The sequence below is a fragment of the Crotalus tigris genome, unplaced genomic scaffold, assembly GCF_016545835.1.
Source record: "Crotalus tigris isolate CLP2741 ecotype Arizona unplaced genomic scaffold, ASM1654583v1 scf7180000018229.695902, whole genome shotgun sequence".
Taxonomy (NCBI): Eukaryota; Metazoa; Chordata; class Lepidosauria; order Squamata; family Viperidae; genus Crotalus; species Crotalus tigris.
The window spans coordinates 203487-223412 of NW_024096895.1; the positions used below are offsets into that span (position 1 = coordinate 203487).

General features: G+C 42.1%; 1 protein-coding gene across 9 annotated transcripts in view; it reads left to right on the forward strand.

Annotated features, from left to right (window-relative positions):
* Positions 1–17885, forward strand: part of ADGRL1 (adhesion G protein-coupled receptor L1) — a 153846-nt gene extending 135961 nt beyond the window's left edge. For 5 of the 9 annotated variants that reach the window (XM_039349163.1, XM_039349164.1, XM_039349167.1 and 2 more), the window contains 6 exons: positions 5396–5564; positions 6978–7106; positions 7275–7371; positions 7925–8053; positions 8401–8418; positions 10413–17885. In XM_039349163.1, coding sequence (XP_039205097.1) covers positions 5396–5564; positions 6978–7106; positions 7275–7371; positions 7925–8053; positions 8401–8418; positions 10413–11191 — 1321 coding nt within the window. In that variant the 3' untranslated portion in view covers positions 11192–17885. Of the gene's footprint in view, positions 1–5395; positions 5565–6977; positions 7107–7274; positions 7372–7924; positions 8054–8400; positions 8490–10412 lie in introns of all 9 variants that reach the window. The other 4 variants (XM_039349165.1, XM_039349171.1, XM_039349169.1 and 1 more) reach the window with 3 other exon arrangements.
* The last annotated feature ends 2041 nt before the right edge of the window (positions 17886–19926 follow it).

A 19926-nucleotide genomic window follows, 5' to 3' on the forward strand; every position in this document is an offset into this window, starting at 1 on the left:
GTTTACAAATGACAAACTGTCAAAACACATGTGTTATTCACAAGTTCACACCTTCTTATCCTCGTTTTCATAATAGATTAATCCAGCCAATTATAGTTGGTGGGCAGAACATACTTTGCTTGTTGCTAAGTTAAGACAAATAGTTCCATTTTAACATCAACCAAACTTGAGAAATGCAGAGTTCATTAACCTTCATCAATCTAACTCAAGTGGCTCAGAACCATGCTTAAGTGTAGCTAGAGCAAGAGTGAACAAACGCTTCCACGAGAGACTGATAATCCCTAGGAGTTCCAAGAATGAAGCCGAATAAAATCCCTGAATACCCTCTTTAGCAGCTCCCAGAATGCCCTCTAACTATCATGATTAAAATCAGTGTTTGGGTTCCCTCTATTTTCAGTCAGGCAATGCATGAAAACTGAACAGAAGGCATCCAATAAACCTAGTTTATATAGTATGGCCCTGATGTGCACATGATTTAAGAATCCTGTAAACCTGGAATTTAGTAGTGGGGAACTTTAGCTCTGCAGGTATTAATTAAATGGAAACTCTAGTACATTAGCTAGGAAGAGATGCTGGAATCTGTAGTTAGCAATAGATGGAAGGTTTCCACCTTGGATTATAGATGGAATTGACATAGTACTTTCTCTTTCCTAATACTGTTATCAAAAGAGTGCAACTATTATTTTCAGAAAACAGTTCAGTTCTTTCATGCTGATTTTTTCTTCTGTTTTTCCAATTTGTCTAGTTGCAAAGCATGTATTCACTGTTGGTATGATTTTGCAGCTATGTTTATTTTGGATTCTAGTTCAGCTCAATGTGTCAATATGTTGTTTGGGGGTTTTAAATATTTCATACAAATTGACAATTCCTGATATTTGTCTTTATTCAGAAAAGCAAAAGAATTAATTGTAATGGCTATTCACGTATACAATCATTCAAATATATTTCTCGTATAATCATCCCAAAATAGTATACAAATAACAAAACAAAAATATAATAATACATCAATAAACAATATACAAACAGACATTAAATGTGGATAAAAAAGGACATAAAAAGAAGAAAAATACATAGCATTCGCAGAGGGAATACATGAATGTCTGTAAAAGAAAGAAGGATATTTGTGCCCTATATTTGCTCAGAAATAAGTCTTGTAACAGTCTCATAGGTATTTATTGGCTCATTCTAGAGGGACATATGGTGGAAGTGGTATGGGCTCCTTTCTTCATACAGTCTGTTCAGATCTTCAGTATCCACAAGCTGAGCATATTAAACAATAAAATAAAGTAGTTCCCAAAGAGACAACATCATACCTGCTCTGACAATGGAGTCCAAATCAAAATGTGTCTATTGATGCTTCCTTTGCAAAACAATAGTATCAACTATTTAGAGTGAGGCATAAAGTCTTCCAGCTTCTCATCCCGCACTCCCAGCATCTTGGGGGAGGAGATAGAAAAGCAGATGCAGTGGAAAATAGGTAATTGTTGCTGTCTTTGCTGCCATGGAATAATGTTCTTAATCAACTTGAACCTTTGATGTCCTGACTGATCCCAAGATTTATTCCAGCTGTTCTCAAAAAGCTGTCATGCCTTTTGTTTCATATGTTTTAGCTTCCTGTCAAATCTGATGGGGACCGTCTTATGTATTGTCCATGCTGTTTTTGTGTTCCACTGATCAGCCGGAATAGAAAAATCCCCAAGTGGATTCAGTAAATCAAATCCATTAAATTAGGGGGGTCAAACTCACAACGTCACATAACATGTTGCGACGTATCGTGACTTTTTTTGCCATTGCTGGCAATGGATTGGCTGCGGTTTTGCTATGATGCATCCGGCCCACTGGCCAGCAGTTTGACACCCTGCATTAGACACTAGGGGCAGGCCTTTTTGACTAGTCCATAACCTGTGCTGATGGCTAGCCTGGTAACCATATAATGATCTGTCTATGACAGTGAAATTTATATAGTGCTTCTCTACCCTCCAGTCACTTATTTACCATCTGAGCAGAATAGTACATCTGCATGTATGATACTAATTGATACTCTCCATGGCTGCATGGCAGACAGGATCAAATCCTGAGCTAATCCAAAATGAAACTATATAAATGCTATATCCCAAATTGCTGAGCCAGCCCAGGAAAAAAGAATATTGTAAGGAAAGTGGTATAACAACAGAAATCCTCTATTGTTCCAAACACCCAATTAATAGAACATGCATTCAACATTAATGGACTGCTGGTGTAAATATCAAGTCAATGAGAGAGAATTCATGTACATTCTATCTTTCATATGTCACACAACAGGGGGGGAGCACTTATGTTGTGCTTAAATATGTATGTATGTATGTATGTATGTATGTATGTTTTCTGAGGTTTTCGCGGGTGTTTGTATGTGTTTGCAAACCCAAAGCCACACCAATGATGAGGCACAATCACAAACCAGAAGCCAGACCACAGCTGCATCATTAGCCACTTTAAACCCCTCCAATTCATACATGAAGCAAACTGACACCCACCATGAAGATGAGGCACGACCACGAACGCGAAGCCAAACAATAGCAATGCAGCTCACCATCTCACATCCCCATGCAACTCAGACTAACCTGAGCACAACAAAGCCCCCACCCAAGGAGAACACTCCCCCAATCAGAGCACAGCCAACCCCCCATCCAATCAGAGCACAGCCAACCCCCCCCATCGGATCAGAGCACAGCCAAGCTCCTAACCAATCAGAACACATCTCTATCCAATCAGAACACAGCCAAGCTCTCATCCAATCAGCTCATACCCCCACTGGCAGTTAAAAGGAAGAAACAGCTATGATCACACATTGCTCCTAGAAGCACGAAGCCGGAAACACCAGCCTGAAGATGATGAATGAGACTTCGTCGAAACGTCGCCAAGACACTTCCAATTTTACGCAGGAGAAAACCCGAATAACCAAAGACCTATATATATACACACATACATACATACATACATACATACATACATACATACATATATATATATATATACACACATACATACACACACACACATGAGAAGTCTTTCTTGTTGAAGGTACTATGTGTGTGACCTGAGAATCAAAATGATTTAAGGTTGATTCAAGCCATGTATGATTCTGGGATTGAGGCTAATAATAATATAAAAATATAATTAAAACTAGGGGCCACTTCTTTGAAGATACTTTGGATTCTAAGAGTAGCTCATAACAGGTGACCAAGGCTTTCCCCACCCCCAAAGCAATCATGTTAGACTCTCCCACTATGTGGCAATATCCTGTGCCTGTTATTAGCATTGCTATAAAAAGTAGAGACTTAAGAAAATGATTTGGACTTTCTTTGCTGCAAAACCCAGAAATGGGAAACAACTCTGTACATCAGGGATATTTTAGTGAGAAATCCCTTTTGAAAAGAACTTATTGGGAAATAAGAACTTATTGGGAATGGGAAGAATAAGGGAAGACAACAATCATATGAAGAATATTCTGAATATAAAAGAATGAGGCCATGTCTTCTTACACGATTCCTATCCGAGGAAGTTCTTTCTTTGTAGGATACATGGATAGAGTGGATGCTATATGACGGGGAATATTCAACTTCCTGTATTAAAAAAAACTTGACTGAAAACAAACATGTTTATGGAATCTAAGAGTAGCAAAATCCATTGTTTTAATGAAAATTGAATGTTCTTCAATCTAAAGAAAGTATCTTCCATTTCTGAGTTTCTGGAACTTTCTTCTTACTAATTTCAATAATATCAGTTCCAGTAGAATAAAGTTTTAAAAAGAGCATAAATGTATGAAAGTGTGCTCAGAAACAAAGCTGAATATCTAATTATTCAGGCTTTCTGGTGTGAAGCCACCTTACAAAGGCCTAAGCTGGAGCATAGTTATACTACAAAAAAAAAGTTTGTGTGTTAAATTTGGTGTACTTTTGATGCTTTAAAACACCAGAAGATTAAAATAACTATTGCTAGGTATGAGAGAGATAGGAGAAAAAAGAATGCCAAGATGACTGCCAAACTGAATTTAGGATAGAGAACTGCAGGAACTGTGAATGGGGGATGTGATATGATATCCCCCCCCCCATTTCATTTGTAATGCATGAATAAAAGCAGAGGGTAATAGCAGAGGGCAAAAGTAAAAGAGGCAGCTTTATAACCATCAGCATGATTTGATAAGGATGAGTAAGAAAACAGAGCCCACTAAGCAGTTTTTTGACTAGCAACATCTGACACACAACCGCATCTGAGAACTGGAGGAGATTCTTTTTTTTTATTTTCTCATCTCATGTCTTCTCACCCATTTCTTTCTGGTTCACCCTCTGGCATCAGCAAACATCACAGAGGAACTCTTCCCTTCATTATATATACAGAAAAACAAACCCCGATGTTCAGTCAAAGATGCTTTCTCTTCCTTCGCTCCTAAACTTACCCTTGGGAGAAAAGCCATGAAGAACAGTTAATAAATTCTTTCTTAGAGAGCAAGGAAGAAGACAGTACTTTCGGGGCCATTTAAGGCCTGGGAATGTGAGTTGCCCCTGTAGAAGTAATAATGTGTTCCTGCAATTTTTACCTTACCTTGGATTTTATAATCACTGTCTTCTTAGGCTGCTGTTCAGGCTATGTGACCTTTAAATCTCACTTAAGATCCTTCCAGTCCCTCGCCTTGTGGCTTGTTGTGTAAATAAGCATTTTGGTGTATTTTTTCATAAAATGTGCGGCACAGGCAGATTCTGGTCCATCTAGCCCAGGGTTAGGCAACCTTGGCGCTTTTATGACTCGTGGACTTCAACTCCCAGAATTCCTGAGCCAGCATGGCTGGCTCAGGAATTCTGGGAGTTGAAGTCCACGAATCATAAAAGCGCCAAGGTTGCCTAGCCCTGATCTACCAGTAGCTCCATCTCATCAAGCATTGAGTCCATCCCTTAAAAAAACCACCTTCACCTTCTCAAGGCAGCTTACCCTGTGTACAAAGTTGAAGAACCCACTTTCTGAAGGTAGGAGGAAGATCTGAGTAGTGAAGCCCCAATGTTATCAAGATCTGAGTAGTGAAGCCCAATGTCATCTTTTTTTAATAATATATTTATTTTGTTTTATCCACAAAAGTAAAATACAAAACAAAAAAATTACATCCAGCACTAACAACAACAAAAAAGAAAAGAGATTGGTGTACAAAAAAAGAGAAAAAAAATGACCCAAGTATCGAATAAATTTAACATCAAACATATAGAATCCACCCCAGCTGGATTCTCCTCCCCTTTATATAGCCGGTCTACAAATAGTTATAAGCTTTCCCGTCCCTATTTAACATGAATACGATATTAAATAAACAAATATTCCAGGTGAGGGGAATCAATGCCTATCTTGAATTTACTAGTCTCTCTTTCTACAGGTCTTGGGCGCTTGGAGCCATTACTCTGCTTTTTCTCCTGGGCCTCACCTGGGCCTTTGGCCTCCTCTTTATCAACAAGGAATCTATTGTCATGGCCTACCTCTTCACTACCTTCAATGCTTTCCAGGGCATGTTCTTCTTTGTTTTTCATTGTGCACTGCAGAAAAAGGTGGGTAGTTCTGGTATTGAAGAACATGACACAGGTTAGAATGGGAGGTTGAGGAAAACCAATGAAGATGATGCTGCAAGATGCTGATCAAGGGGCTTTATAAAGGCAACAGGGCTTCCTAGTCAGAGGCCTGGGCTTTTTTTTTTGCAAAAAACCAGCATGGACTGTAGGCAAAAAAATAAAATGGTGCCGGAACTCACACACGTCATACAACCCGCCTTGCCTACCCTACAAGGTTCCATCCAAAAAAGGTGCCGGAACTCCGTTCTGGGCATTCTATGACAAAAAAAGCCCTGACTGTAGGATACTTTGAATCTACATTATGAATTGAGCTATCTGATGAAATAATTTCATTCAGTTATAAACAACCTATGACAGTTGGGTCATCGTTTCAGAGATATTTCCCTACCAGAGCCCTCAATGTCTTTAACAATGGAAGAGCTTCTAATGTACTTAAACAGTTCTTTAAAATTCAGGAGACATATTCAGAAATGTTGCTGGCATGCCTTGAAAGTAGCCCACGTTGAAGTGTACAGCACATTCAAACACCAGACGTTTGATCACGGGAAATGTTTTATCACATTTTGTTATTATGTCATAAAATGCTCTATAATAATTTTATGTCATACAATGTTTTATAAAGCTTGCCAAATTCCAGTTCCACAGGAGTCATGTGTCCTGGGTTTTGGACCCATTCCCTAAGTTAGCCCATTTGAGGTACCAGGATTGAAAAAGTTTTGCACGGTTTTGCTTAGTTAAGAGTTACAAGAGTTTTAGTAGAATATAGATACTAGTCTTAATAATTAGCTGATTAAGATATCCGATTGGCATAGATTTTGTATATGAATAAAAATTTCTAGTTTTGAACCTAGATGAATTAAATCATGCACAACTCATCGTGATTTGTGAGAAAAAGTATATTTGACTTTTTTCAGACAGTGTTTGTTACCTGGGTTTTTTTGTTTTTTTTTTTGTAATTAGTGCTCTTTATTTAAAAAAAATATTCCTGACAAAGTGAGACACCTTTTTAGTTTATACATTTTTCCTTATCTAAGCAAGTAAACGAATGTTCCATCTCTAGTTTTGCATGATGGTAAAGATTGTTTCTGAAAAGCTAGGAATAGTTGCTAAAATAACTGAACAGCACGAAGAGCCCTTGTGTTACTGGGAAGTGTTCTTATCCACACAAGTGAAAGGATATTGTGTAAGTATTCTGTGCTTCTCTTGTTAATGCTTGTACGTATGTGGTGAGTGAAAAAGACAGAAGTAGCAGCAAAGGAAGTTCCAGGTGCGATACATTATCTATTAGACCCCTCTTAAAGCAGAGTACAATGAATGACATGTCTGAAAGATGAATGGAACAATGCATTTTCTCCCTTTCCTTTTTTTTCTCTTTCCCTTGTTTCGCATTAGGTGCACCGGGAGTTCAGCAAATGCCTGCGACATGCATCCTGTTGCCTCCGAAGCCAACCAGGTGCCACACTAGGCTCACTCAAGACTTCAGCTATCCGCAGCAACAACCGTTACTACTCTGGGACACAGGTAAAGTCTGGCAAGGATTAGGGCAGATCAGTCATTGAACAGACGATTTAGTTAAATCTAGAGGATTTAGCCAGATTAAAGGTTTTGAGAAGACCAGGACATGAATGTAAGATGAATGGGGAAAACAGACAAAGCTCTGTTACATCCAGAATGGGGTTGTCTTTTCAGAGCCGAATCCGGAGAATGTGGAATGATACTGTGAGGAAACAGACGGAGTCCAGCTTCATGGCAGGTGATCTCAACAGCACTCCGACACTTAACCGAGGTGAGTGGTCACCATCCATCATTTCCAATGAACCTGTCTTAAACCAGAATAAGAATCTTCACCCGTACAAGTGAGGAGGAAGATCTATACTGCTGAATAAAAAGATCTCATGTTCTAAGCGGGCAGTCACAAAGCCCCTTCTTCAACTCCTGACCTAATACTTTGGATCAATTTCTTCTGAAGTAGCCTTCTCTTTCTTAGCTATCTCCAGATGTCCTCTCAAGAAAATGATAGAGCTCCAGTCTAGCTTACATTGTAGTGATCATTCCTCCAAAGAGCTTCCCTATCGTCTACAACAGAGACCCCCAACCTTTTGGGCACCAGGGATCGGTTTTGTGGAGAAAGAGGGCACGTGGTTTTGTGTGCTGCCTGCATTCCTCGAATGGGGCTTCACTTGTTTGCGCGGCCCAGTTGCTGGCATGCCGTGGCCCAGTGCCAGTCCACGGACCGGAGGTCCACAACTCTTCACTGCCCACCATAGCCTTTTCTTGTCCAGATACAGACCTTTGTGTCCTGCAGAATCCTAACACTTGTGCATGCACTCTCTTTGCAGGTACAATGGGGAACCACCTGTTGACCAACCCCGTGCTGCAGACACGGGGCGGGAGCAGTCCCTACAACACACTCATTGCTGAGTCTGTGGGCTTCAACCCTGCCTCACCCCCTGTCTTCAACTCTCCAGGTAAGATGGTCACCATCTAGAAGGAGAATCCTTCTTTTTCATTTCTGAGTTTGCAATTGGAAAAAAAGGTTCTGCATCCATGCACCTAGTAAATAGAAGGGACATTATACAAATCCGGACTACAGGACATACATTGTACACATTGGGGGGGCGCAACCTTTTCAACTCTGCAGAGGTTGAATTTGAGACTTTATCCCTGCAAACCGCATGCTCTTCCACCAAACTCAGACCAGTGGGATATGAAGATTATGGATCATAGCTAATATTCGACTAAACGCTGTGGCCACCTGGGTAACTCCCTTTTCTTTTCTTTCCCCTTTTTCTCTCCTAATCGATGCTGCCTCCAGGGAGCTTCCGAGAGTCCAGTACGTCCCTCCTTTCCAGTTCCATTTCGCAGTAATGTTTCCTTCATTGCTAGTTTGACTGGCAGGCTGGGGTGGGTGCGCAACAGGCATGGGCAAGCGTGTGCCATCCTATCTGTTGGCTGCAGGGAGTGCTGGCTCTGGGAGGGACTCTTCGGGCTTTACTTTTCCATTTCTTTATCTTTGGGGAAGCCATATGGTTTTCGCAGTACTAGCTGTAGGCACCAGATGGAGCAAGTAGCACCCACAGAGCTGAGAAATACCCAACCTAGCCACTCTCCCAGTCATGCTGGATTAAAGCAGTCGGCCCAGTGATCTGGCTGGGGCTCCCTACCTCTAAAGTATCTGCTTCACTGCTTTACTCTGTTGCCTTTCAGCATCTTTCCTTTGTGGGCAAAGAGGTGGCATCCATACTGCATAATGCATGTGGCTGTGCTTGGCTAAATTAGGCATTTCCCATATGGCTGTTTTCTTCTCCATCACCTATAACGAATGGGCAGTTACACTTTTCTACACACGGACACACTTACGCCTAACAAACCCATTTAACATATGTAAGTGGGCATTGCTGACAGATGCAGCTGTTCCAACACAAGCATTTTTAAATCCCGGGCCCTTGAATCCTGAGCTATTTGCACACAGTCAAAATTTGCCCGCAGCCAAAAGAGAAGTGAATTGCAGATACTGACTCAATGAAAAAGAAAATCAAAATTATTATTGGAAATACACCTTCTCAGTGACAACAGCTGTACATGTTTGTTCTTTGTTTCAGAATGCTGGGGTCTAATTATCAAATTATCAAAGTGACTCTATGCTTGTTTTTAAATCTTGTGGAAATAGGGAGGCCGAGACAAGGGAAAAAGGAAGATGCTGTTTCATACATACAGCCATCACTTAGAACACTTCAGGAAATATTTGAGCCTTGCTTATTTAGGGAGTGACTCCTTTACTTAGTGAAAGCAACTCCCTATCTCAGGGGTAGCAACTTTGGCTCTTTTATGACTCGTGGACTTCAACTCCCAGAATTCCTGAGCCAGCATGGCTCAGCTTGGAAACCTCTCCCTTTCCCCTCAGCATGGCTGACTCAGGAATTCTGGGAGTTGAAGTCCTCGAGTTATAAAAGAGCCAAGGTTGCCTACCCCTGCCCTATTTTAATAATTTAATGTTATCTCAAAAGCTTATACTATACATTGCGTATAGCGTAACAATTCTTTCCCAGTGGTGCAGTTATATAACTTGATATTCTAGACTAGGTTTTCTTGGGGGGGTAAAGGGAAGAGAATAAATTCCTTAGATGAACACTTCTAAATGTGGTTAACCAGCCCTGTTTCCTTTGGGGAGCTAGTGTCTGTTGCATCTGTGCCCGAAAACCCTACTCTGAAGGCTCTCCAGCCAAGAGCAAATCAGCAAAAACCCATTTGGCATTTCCCATATGGCTGTTTTCTTCTCCATCACCTTCTCCTCTTTAACAGGAGTGGGTTTGGTTTAAAAGGTTCCTTTTCTCTTCCACCGGATTGTAAAAATGGTTAGAACAAATCTTCAAAGTGTCTTGTTGAAATAAAGGAGACTGTATAGAACTCTGAAATAAGCCCCCCTTTCCCCCCTGAAACGCGCTGGCCAATTCAGTTCAGCGCAAATTATCTTTCCAGCAGCAGTTTTAGATTCACTTCTCTTTGCCTTTTTATGGAGGGGGTAGAGGTGGAGTCAGTTTGATGCTACCTCCTTTCTCTGAACACAAGCCAATTGCTTTGGGAATCATCCCATATGATTCCCACCCAGGCAATTCTCCTTTGTCCCAGCCCAAACACGTTCATAGCGCTTGTGTGCCTAAACATTCATGAGTTCATGCTGCTCAGATGTCTTTCATATGTTTCCAGTGAACAGCTTGCCTTTTAATGTACATCTTGGAGTTACTGCATCCACTGCCCCCAGAAGGTGCGCAGGGCCTCCTTCCTATTTTCTGCCACTAATGCCCCTATCTGTGCTGCCCCTTACAGAGCACCCCCTGAACAACAGCCGAGACGCTTGTGGCATGGACACCCTCCCGCTCAATGGCAACTTCAATAACAGCTACTCCCTCCGCAGTGGTGACTTCTCCGCCGAGGGTACCAAGATGGCTGATTGTCGACGAAACCTGAGTGATGCTGCGGCCTTTGAAAAAATGATCATCTCTGAGCTGGTGCATAACAACTTGAGGGGGGGAGGCAGTGGTGCGGTCAAGGGAGGTGGGGGTTCCACTGAGACCTCCAACCCCCCTGGGCCTCCTCCCCCTCCCAATGTAGTAGCAGGGGGAGGGGGAACCAACAATGAGGATGACGCCATTGTGCCTGATGCCCCTTCCTTGACACATGAGGAGAACATGGAAATTGAACTTATGTATAAGGCCTTAGAGGAGCCACTCTTGCTTCAGAGGGCACAGTCCATCCTCTACCAGAGCGACCTGGAGGAGTCAGAAAGCTGCACAGCTGACCTGACAGAGGGGGGTGACGGCCAAGCTCCTTCGCCCAACAGGGACTCATTATACACCAGTATGACCAATCTGAGGGACTCCCCGTATCCGGACAGCAGCCCTGAGGCAGTTGGGGAAGTGCTTCCTCATGCCCAAGCCATCAATGAGATCTACTATACCAACCGGCCAGCCTTGGTGCAGCGCAACCAGCTCCAGGCCTACTACCAAGTCCGGAGACCCAGCAATGATGGGTATTTGGTCCCAGCAAGCTTAGAGAACCCTGCAGTGGAGGGAGATGGCCAAATGCAGCTGGTGACCAGCCTTTGAGGGGCTGAAAAGGGACTAAGGGACCATACCTCCTAACCCCAACATGGCATCCTTGCTGTGACCTGAACATTTTCATTTTTTGCTGGAGAAATGGTGGGGAAGAAGAGAATGGAGCAGGCTGGGGAATGAGTGGAAGAGAGAAGGTGGAAGGAAGAGTGGAGGCAGAGGTCTTCTCCAAAGGGGCAGGTAGCCATTTTATCCAGCTATCTTTCCATCCACTTAGTTTTCCAGATAGAAAGTGAGACATTGCCTATTAGAAGATCTCAGTTCCTTTTCCAGGCGAATGCAATGGAGGAAAGAGAGCAGTATCTAGGCCAGAAGATCAGACTTATGACAATACCTCCTAGAAAATGGAGGAGGAACAATAGATTGAGAAAGTTTGAAAGTTGAAAATTAATTTGTATCGCTTCAATAATCAAAGCCATGAGGGTGTCATGTGCAGAGAATGGGACACATGCAGAAATACTCTGCACCCACTCTCCACCCTCCCTTCCCCATGACTTTATTGGCAACAAGAAAACACGAACAAAAAGGCACATGGCCTTCTTAGAGTTTAGATGCAGCCGACGGCCACTGCGCTGCCCCATGTCATAGGAAAAAGTACACGTGGGGGGAAAGGAAGGAGCTGTTCAGTTGATGCTAAGACCACAACTAGCCTCCCAGTATTTGTTGGGAAGCCCACAGGTTATCAGTGGGATTTCTGTTGGCTCCTTATTTGTTGCGTCAGAGTGGCAAGACTGCCAAAAAAAAAAAAAAAAAACGATCTTCCTTTTTTTTTTCCTTTGTCTTTTTAAAGCTACATAGATGTACTTAAGCTGCAGCATTGCTTCTGGGGAAGAAGGAGAAAGTAGCACTGAGCTGGCTTATTTTCGTTTTTGCTTTACTTTTTGTTGCCACATTTAATGGTCATTCCCCCTTTTCATTTCTTTTCTGTGGCCACCAAGCTTGAAACCATACAAAATACGGATGAGGAGGGATGGAGTTGAGGGCAGCTGTCAGCTGGGTCAATCCCTCACCCAATCTACTGTGTTCCTTCTCCAACATTTAGTAGTGATGCAAGAAGAATCCTCTTCCCTCTGTCTCATTCCTGCCTGTGAAGAAGCAAAAGCAAAAATCAGGAGTACTTGCAATGCAAATATGGCTGCCATCCGAACATATTTGGGACCACATGGGGAGAAACAGGAGTGTTGAACTCTTTTTTTCCCAAAAAAACTGGATGGATTGTATCTTTCAAACAAATGAGAAAAGCAAAACAAAAACACTTAACCCAGACTGCACTTTTTCCCCAAAGGAAGAAATAGCAAATCTCCCTCTTCAAGCACAACTCCGATTTTACTCAACAGCTCTTGTCCCGGGAGAGCTAGAGGAGGAACCGGTCTCACCTAGAGGCACCATATCTCTGGCGGGCGGTGGGCAGGGTGAACGGGGTCTAAGGGAAGGGGGAAGGGATATCAGTTGAAATGCTGTAAATAGGAGATCCTCAAAACAACAACCAAGAATCGATTTACTCACTTGAAAAAGGAAAACTACAAACCAAGGAACTTTTCTGTCTGGGTTTGAAATATATCTATATCTATATCCTAATATATATAGATATATAGCACTCCGCTCTGCTCTGGCCCCATGTGTATATGGGAGCATTAAAGGGGAAAGAAAAACCCTTCTTTGATGAAGACAATGGAGGGGGGAGCCTACCAAGAGCAGATTTTTACAATCAAGGAAAAAAAGAAACATTTTGGCACAATTTTTATGTAATATATAACATATACTGCGTCATTTCTGTGACCTTGAAGCATTTTCCCTTTCCTTCCAGATGAGGTACTTTTTTCATACATCCTGATGAAGTTGGTTATTTTCTCATTAACTGACACTTTGCAACTGTGGGTGGGGGAAAAAAATTCAAAGTTTTTACCGCAAGACCCAAAGATGCTGTAGTTCTGCAATGCTGTAGATGCCAGGAAAATCCTTTGCTTTTAGAAATTTTAGTAGCAGGGGTGGGCAGGTAGGGTTTCACTTCCTTTTTTTAAGAAGCCACACTGCACGTATTTATTTGAAACATCCAGGCTGGCATTTGCCAGGTGACGTTCTATCAAAGAAAGTAAGTGGTGTGTGTGGTTTCACTGGCCAGAGCCTCAAAGCATTCAGTGTTTTGATTTCATTTTGTTTGGCTTTCAATCCCCTCAGAGATGGTATATCGATGGCTGTCGACAGCTAAAACAGAGAATCGGCTGTTTTTCAGTAAGCTTTCCAGATAGCTTGGGCTTTCTCTCTCAGCATCAGAGAGAAAAATGAACCATCCTCCAGTGTCTCGTCCCGCTGTCTCTTACCTCACTGCCAATATTAACAATGAACCAACTCCCTCCACGGTAAATTACCATATAGGATCCTTAGATGCTTTGGGTTTCACCAGGAGGCAAACCTAATCCTGATCCATTTGCATTTTCAGTTCCTCAGTTTTCCCTGAGAGTGTGACATGACTAGATCTTTCTAACAAACACTGAGACACCCCAAACTGTCCTTGAATAATTTGGGGGAAAAGAGAAACCATGCTACATGTCTTTTTCGACCAATAACCCAAATACTGTGGAAGGTTATCTGCCAGCAGCAACAGAGCATGTAGGCGAGCGGCATTCCGTAGCTTTACATCTAAGGATAAATGGATAGTTCTCTGGGGTGCAGAGCTTGAGCTGGCGGGTTTTTGAATCAAGAGGAATTATGCATAGTAGAATTAGGTGGAATATTCCGCATAAAACATTTTCCTCCTGCCTCCTCAGCTCACAGTAATAGTCACACTCCTGCATTTAGTCACAATGAAATTGGCACTTTTTAAAGGTGTCCAAATAGCTTTTGCTTTATATCCAGATCATGAGGACACAGGGCACAAGGAAATGGATAGCAGGGCTTTTTGTCCTTTGTGCTATTGTATTACTCATTGGTATTGAGGCGCAAGAAGTGGAGAGGATTGCTAGGGTTGCTAGCAAACCCTTCTGAGTCCACACTCCTTCTGCCACAGTTTTGATTTTGCCCCCAAGTCAATGTGTGATTAAGTAAAACTAAGGTCCTGCTTTCATTTCCCTGTTCCATCCACGACCTGTGGTTTTGATCAGTCCCCTTCCAATACCAAATGGCCTTATTCACCCCACTTCCCTTTGCTGTGTTGCTCCAAGGAAGGCTCTGGGTTCAGGAACCTCCTTGGGTTTTATACCAAGAGGTACCTCCATGTGGAAACCTCTCATTAAAAGCAAAACGAAAACAAACAAACCAAAGACTGCCCTTGTTCTCCCTGCAAAGAGTTGAAGCTATGAGGATTGAGTTTCTGGCAGCCCAACACAAAGCTTTGCATTTTCTTGCATGTTAGGTGTTCAAGGTCCATTCAGCTGGTGAAACTTGGAGGAAGGAGGAAATTGACAAACATATGAGTTAATATCAGTGTTATTTCATGTGCTCTCCTGGTACCAGAAAAAAAATGTGGGTAGCAGTTGTGATAAGGGGGTTTTAGGGTCCAAATCTTGGAATCAACTCAAATATTGCCAGTTTTATACAGAGAGGCAGCTTTTCTTCCTGTTCTCAAATTTGGAATTTAACATTGTCCTGTTCTTTGAATGCTAGTTGCCACTAGGCAAAACACTACTATTTTGAACTTGAGTAAGTTATATAGACACAGAGACAGGTATTTTAAATTTAAGCTGAAGAGAGAAGCCCCAAAGAGTTTTGTGTATTAATGAGAATGAGTAGAGAGATACAACTAGCTATAAGCAGATATGGCATAAAAGGGAATAGTATGTCACTCAGTATGGCTGCCTAGAGCAGTGCTTCTCAACTTTGGCAACTTTCAGATGTGTAGACGTCAACTCCCAGAATTCCCAGGTAGCATAACATACTGGCTGGGGAATTATGGGAGTTGACATCCACACATCTGAAAGTTGCCACAGTTGAGAAATATTGGTCTAAGGCTACAGAAGTTTTATCTGGGAATGTTTGAGGAGAGAGGGATTAACAGCATCACAATATCCCTGATGCAAATGGTGAGTTCTAGTTTAATGGCCTGGTAGCAGATTTTTTTAAAAATGATTTTGTTTTGTTTTTGGAGTGCAGGCCCAAAGAATATAACAACAAGCTGTGGGAATCCAGATATGTGATTTGCAGAAATTACTCTCAGAGCAGACTGAACTTATTATAATTTAAATAGAGGACACCTCCACACTCAACATTTCAGAAGATAACAGGCCTGGGCTACAATTACATTTAAACATTACACCTCTATTTATAATCACATGTAATAATCTTTCTCCTCAGACTTCTGAAGTTTCCCACTTCTTTGTTCTTATAGCTCTTGGGGGTGGGGGAGGAACATAAAACCATCCAAAATAAAATTATGCTCTAAATAGATTTTTATCATAGGTTATAGAATGGCACTGTGTTGCTTGCTGCTCCCTAACACTGAAGTTGCTGGGGGTGAGGGGTGGGGTTTACTGCCACAGCAAAGCTGATACCATTGCACTTTCCACCTTGAATCCAAGACCTTGTGTATGTGTGTCATTTGGATCTGTTAACAGGTTTGTCGAGAATTGGTGGGTGAATATAATTTCTCTCTGCAGTAATGATATTACTTCCTTCAAAATGGCAAGAGCGTTTATTGGGAGAGTATAGAGTTTTGCTTCTTAAGATTTTTCCTGGGGACAGCATCATTCAGGTGCCCTTGCCTCATTCCAGCAACATACACTAAAGAAGGGCACCGCCGAGTCCTGTTGTGCTGCTTCCAAAAAGCTCAGTGTCGTTCTCTCTGAAGTCCTGGATTGAGTTGGTCAGGCGGAGTGTCTTTAGCTTAGGTCTTGTGCAGATTAATATAGTACGGATACTGAATCGTCATGTCTTTGTACAGGATGCCTCTTTATATTTGTCTTTTATTTTATGATACTGAAATCTCATTCTGGAGGTCACCGGAAGGAATGAAAAATATCAAATGTTTGAAGAAGAAAACCAGGAGATAGGTATTGCTCATCGTGAGCGCTTAGGAGACAGTAATTGCTACGTCCGTGCTGATAGCCAGAGAGGGCATGGGATTCCTGACGAGGGTCTGCTCAGTTTCCCATTCAACAATTGTTCTAAATGTCTCTGGTTGTTCTGAGCATCGTGTTCATTTCTGCTTGCAATCTATTAATTGAAGGTTCTGGACTGCAGTTCTCTTTCTCTACACTTTTGTCTAAGACTTATGCAAATCCGTGAGCTCCATTCACTTTAGCAAAAGTATTCCATTCAGCTTTTCCAGAGCCATTTCTTTTCACTGCCTTGGTGCAATGCAACCAGATGTGCAAGTTAATCCAAATTGTCCCCTCTGGCCTTCAGGCCAGCATAGCATGGAGGCCAACATATGGTCTATATTCTCCATTCTTCTGAAGATGGGTGGGGAAGTCAGCCCTCACCAGCTACACTGTTGTCTGCTCTTCAAGGCCATCTCTATTTTCTCTAAAACTGGCTGTCTGCAAGTCAACGTGAGGGGTACATATGCATAAGCTAGTTCAGGACAGCACTACCTCTAGGGCAACTTTAGAACTCAGACTCTGCTGCTCTAAAAATCACTTTGAGCTTAATCACTGGAAGCAGTGGCACACACACTCTGTTCCCTTTTTGTGTGAGAGTGAAATGCACTTCTTTCTCTGCTAGGAACTCTCAGGCTGCTTCCAAACTTTTCATGTGTGAGGCTGAAGGATTATTATTTTGCAAAGTCCATGCTAGGACAGCTACAAAGCCTGAACCAGCAACCAGCAGCTCTCAAAAGTGGAGAACTGCTCATCCTTCTCAAATTACATGAACAAGACCGGTGCTCCGGTAGGATCTCTGTTTAAGGGGAATCCATTTTCCTATTATTTGATGAGGAAGAGTCTTCTGTTGGCTCCTTATCCCAGCAGCTCCTCACTTGAAACTGGTCTTCTTTTTAAGGTCCTACACACCAGCCTGTGCCTCTCTGTGTGTGCTGGGGTGCCCTTAAAGCAAGACTAGCAGGGGTTCCACTGAGAGCTCTTGTGTCTGTAGATTAGTCTACCCCAACAGTGGTGCTAGCTGGGGATGATGAGACTTATACTGTCAGGAAGAGACTGGGTTGGGGTAGGTTGCATGAAATATTTCTATGTCAAGCAAGCACAGCTGTGCAAGAGAAGTGTTTGCACTAGGACAGGGAGGGGATGTGTGACAGCCGAAAAGATGATGGCGGCACACTCTGGAGAGCATCAGGCTAGTTTCCGGTTCAAGCCACACTGCCTCTTTGAAGCTGTCCCATCCCAGCCCTTTCCCTGCCTCCATTGCTTTCCCAGTTCAGTTTCCCTCCAGGTATACCGGTGAAGCCGTGCCTTTTGAATGGCAGCGTGAAGGAAGGCCTGGGCCAAGAGGTCAGGGCTCGTGGGGAATAGTTTGACTCGTGCTCTCTCACCTTGGTCCCTCACTTCCCCTTCTTTCCCATGGTGCTGATTCATTTCTATTTTCACTCCACCGCTTTGGTCTAGTACGTCTCTTCTTCCTTTCCATTTCTCTATCTTTCAGTTCCTTTCCCTTCCCCTCAACATGCCAAACCAATTTTGGGTCGAGTGCATTAAACAGAAAAAAATATATAATGAAAATTTTAAAAATATTTAAAAAAATGGAAACTTGTTGAGTTACAAAAAAATTAAAATAATAAAGGAAATACAATTTCTTGGAACTCTAGGTGGCTGTGAATTTTTTTCCAGTGTTACTTTGTTCAGGCAAACAAAGCCAAGGTTGATTAAGAATCTTAACTAACAATTTAGTCTAACATCATTCTTCTGGGGGCTCTAAGACATGCCAAATCCTTGTGTTGGTACTGAAGTAATGACGGACACCTCAGTCAGGGTATTCATTCTAAGGATGAAGCCAGTAATTGAATGTAACACTGTGTTCTAACATGCATGATTTAAAAAAAAAAGGTCTGAGAATAGTCTTGCTTTCTCAGCAACTGTTCTAATTTTTTTTTAATGGCCAGAATTGGCTAAACATACTTCGCCTTGTTTTGTCTCGATAAGAACTGAAAATTTGATAAGAGTCTGTTCCCATTTCACAGCTTTAAATAGTTGCTGCTTTGATGAAAACAAGAAGTAGGAAGTAGAGAAAGGACCACAACTCAGGGTACAGCCCAAACCAGGGTTCCCAGTTGTTGGATCAGGAAAGGCCTCAACAACTTAGTTGTAGTACTGCTGATCTGGAGAAAAAAACCACCAACTAGAAGGGCAACAATTTGGTTCACAATAAGACAAATCCCTGTGTTCATAAAAGAGTCAAACTGTCAAATTTTTTCTAGTTTGCCAGGTTTCTTTCTAGCTTGTTGGGGGAACTGGAGAGAGGAAAAAAATATCTGGATGCTGAACCCTGTGGAGGGGGGCCTCCAACGATTTTTCTGCAGGACACCCACAGGAGAACTCGGCATGCCAGCTAACCATAGCCTGGACTTAGAGGCTGGTGTGCTACCCTGGCCAACCACCTAAGGAGACCCACCAAATTCTTCATTGTCCTCATTGAAAACTCTGGCTGTGCTCAGGAATGCCACCTCCGTGACAAGGCTGGGGGTGAGGTGATCCTGTGGCTACTCATTGTTAGCTTCCAGACTCCTCAGGCACTCTGTCAAAGGGAAGGGATGCTGGGTGTTGTAGTTCAAGAATATCTGAAAGGCCTCAGCTTAAGACTTCCTCTGTGCAAGGAGCTATCTGTGCAAGCTAGCTACTCCACAGCTATCTCTGAAGTCATTTTTTCTTTCCCAGCAAAGCACGCAGAGCAGCCTCTTCTCTGGGCTGCTTTGTATGGATTTTAACTTCCTGCTCAGCTGTCTCTGAACATACTATTTAGACAAAAAAAGGAACCTGATGCATGTTTACTGATTCCCATTCCTTACGTATCTTACCTCGTGGTGGGTTCTTTTCAGGGGAACATGCAGAGGATGAGAGCGAAGGAACCGCTAAATGCCCTTGTGATTCAAAAAGAAAAAGGAAGGAACTGCAACAAGCTGTGCTGCGAGATTCGTGTTTTCTTTCTTGTATTTTTATGGAACTTTTATTGGGAAGACAATTGTATAGAATTAAAAACTACCGAAATGCAAAGAAAGAATGAGGAAAAAGGGAGAGGAAAAGAGAAAAGCAATAAAAGTCAAAAGAGAAAAAGAGAGAGAGAGAGAAAAAAAGCCACCAGGCTAGAAACCAGGAGACTTTGTGTTCTAGTCTCACTTTAGGCATGAGAGCCAGCAGGGTGATTTTGAGCCATGCCCCTTCTCTCAGCCCATCTTACCACACAGGACTGTTGTGGGGAAAATAGGAGGAGGAAAGACTATTAAATATGTTCTCTCCCTTACTTATAAAAATAAGGGTGGGATTAAAAAAATTCTAAACAAGTGCCTTCCGATCTACTTTACAGTCATTATAAACACATTATTAGCATTTCCACTCTCCCAATCTTGATTCCCTTTTTCCTATAAACAATCCTTTTTAATCAGTAAATCCCAAGATCATCAATTCGTTTTTATTCATTTTCAACAAAAAGTCTCTAAACGGTTTCCATCTTTTATCAAAGTAGTTATTCCTTCCCCAATCAGATAAATCATTTAGCCACAAGATTCGCATACACTATAGAGTGGCTCAATTCTCACTTGATACTAACCTGCATCTCACTAAACTAAGATTTACTAAATTAATGTAATTGGCTAGATTCATACATTGAACAATAAACTATGCTGGTTA